This window comes from Maylandia zebra, linkage group LG14 (assembly GCF_041146795.1).
Source record: "Maylandia zebra isolate NMK-2024a linkage group LG14, Mzebra_GT3a, whole genome shotgun sequence".
Taxonomy (NCBI): Eukaryota; Metazoa; Chordata; class Actinopteri; order Cichliformes; family Cichlidae; genus Maylandia; species Maylandia zebra.
Genome location: NC_135180.1, coordinates 8,713,717 through 8,715,218, shown reverse-complemented (window position 1 = coordinate 8,715,218; position 1,502 = coordinate 8,713,717). Strand labels below are relative to the sequence as shown.

At 42.1% G+C, this 1,502-nt stretch overlaps 1 protein-coding gene across 1 annotated transcript; it reads left to right on the top strand.

Annotated features, from left to right (window-relative positions):
* The first annotated feature begins 417 nt into the window (after positions 1-417).
* Positions 418-1,495, top strand: LOC106674484 (lysophosphatidic acid receptor 6-like). The gene has a single exon (XM_024799693.2). The coding sequence runs from the start codon at positions 647-649 to the stop codon at positions 1,493-1,495; it is 849 nt and encodes a 282-aa protein (XP_024655461.2). The 5' UTR covers positions 418-646.
* Positions 1,496-1,502: the final 7 nt, after the last annotated feature.

Below are 1,502 nucleotides of genomic sequence, written 5' to 3'. Positions count from 1 at the left end.
GCTACGTTTTATTTATTTGAAAGTGGGCTGTTTGTTATTTGATGAATTTTCCATAAGGTGTGAACTCAAATAGACCTGTGGGTGGAGAGGCTAAAATGTGTTTTTTGATGTTAAAGGTTGCCGTCCCCTACATTAGACATAGCCATATTGCGTTAACAATTTGTTTAAAAGTCCTACAATGTCACATCCAAAAAGTTGGGACACTGTCCCAAATGTCAATAAGACATGTAAAATATTTACAGTGAGAAAGTTGGAATCTGATTGCAGCAATATATCTTAGGAGACAGAGGCAACAAAAGCTAGAAAACAGAAATAATGAGAGCAATATTTTGCAGCTTATTGGGTTAATAGGCAACAGATCAGTAACATGAGTTGGTATAAAAGCAGCATCTTAGAGAGGCAATAGTTTCTGTGTAGTAAAGAGAGCCGCATGATAAAAGTGGCTCTGCCATCCAAGATCACAATATCGTCAAAGCACAAATGTAGAGGAAGAGCTTATGAGATGAGCTTGAGTTTCCTGTAGTGTGACTAGTTACAGTCACAAACTAGTCACGTCTCACTCACAAAGAAAAACCACACAAAGAGGAACCTTTGCCACACTGCTTCCGTTCTTTAAAAAGGACATTCAGACATTTCTTTTCTCATCATGAACACATCAAACAGCTCCACAGAAGATGACCGGGTTTATGCTGGGATCTTTGGCTGCATTATGGTGATAGGTCTGCCACTGAATGCAGTCTCACTGTGGATTCTTCTTCGCCGTCACAGCCTCAAATCACCCAACGCTGTCTTCATGGTGAACCTGGCACTCTCAGACCTGCTAGCCATCATGTCTTTGCCCATGAGGATCTACCATCATGCAACAGGCACCCCGCTGGGAATTATCACATGCCTCTTCAGCCTAATAATCTTTCGCAACAACCTCCGCTCCAGCGCCTCCTTCATCACCTTCATAAGTGTGGACCGACTGCTGGCTGTGGTTTATCCTCTGAGGTCTCACCATCTTCGGACCTCGTGCAATGCCTGGAAAGGAGCAGCGCTGGTCTGGGGGTTTTTGCTGGTGGTAAATATCCCAGAGGGCATAGGATTTGTAAAACACTTACAGAACCACACAGAACACAATTGTTTTCAATCTCATTATTATAAAAGTGTAACACGATCAGCAATTATTTACCTTCAGATTGTGTTACTGGTCACAATGCTAGCAGTCAACATTGTGTGCACCGTTATGGTTTCTTGGACTCTACACAAACATCACAGTGACTCTGCAAAGGTCAGAAACAAGGTGAACGTAATGCTGATTTTTGCCATCAACTTGCTTATATTCTGCACATGTTTTCTGCCCATGCCACTACACGCAGTTACAAAAAGCAAAGGAAAAATAGCTCCACTGGCATGTCTGACTGTTTTGAGCTGCTGTCTGGATCCACTGATGTATTATTTTTCTTTTGACTCCTTCTGGAAGAAAAAAGAGGACGTGGGAAGAGAACTATAGATTAGTG

What these genes read in the sequence shown, in the direction of transcription:
- LOC106674484 (XM_024799693.2), top strand. Translation starts at nt 647, where the DNA reads ATGAACACATCAAACAGCTCCACAGAAGATGACCGGGTTTATGCTGGG.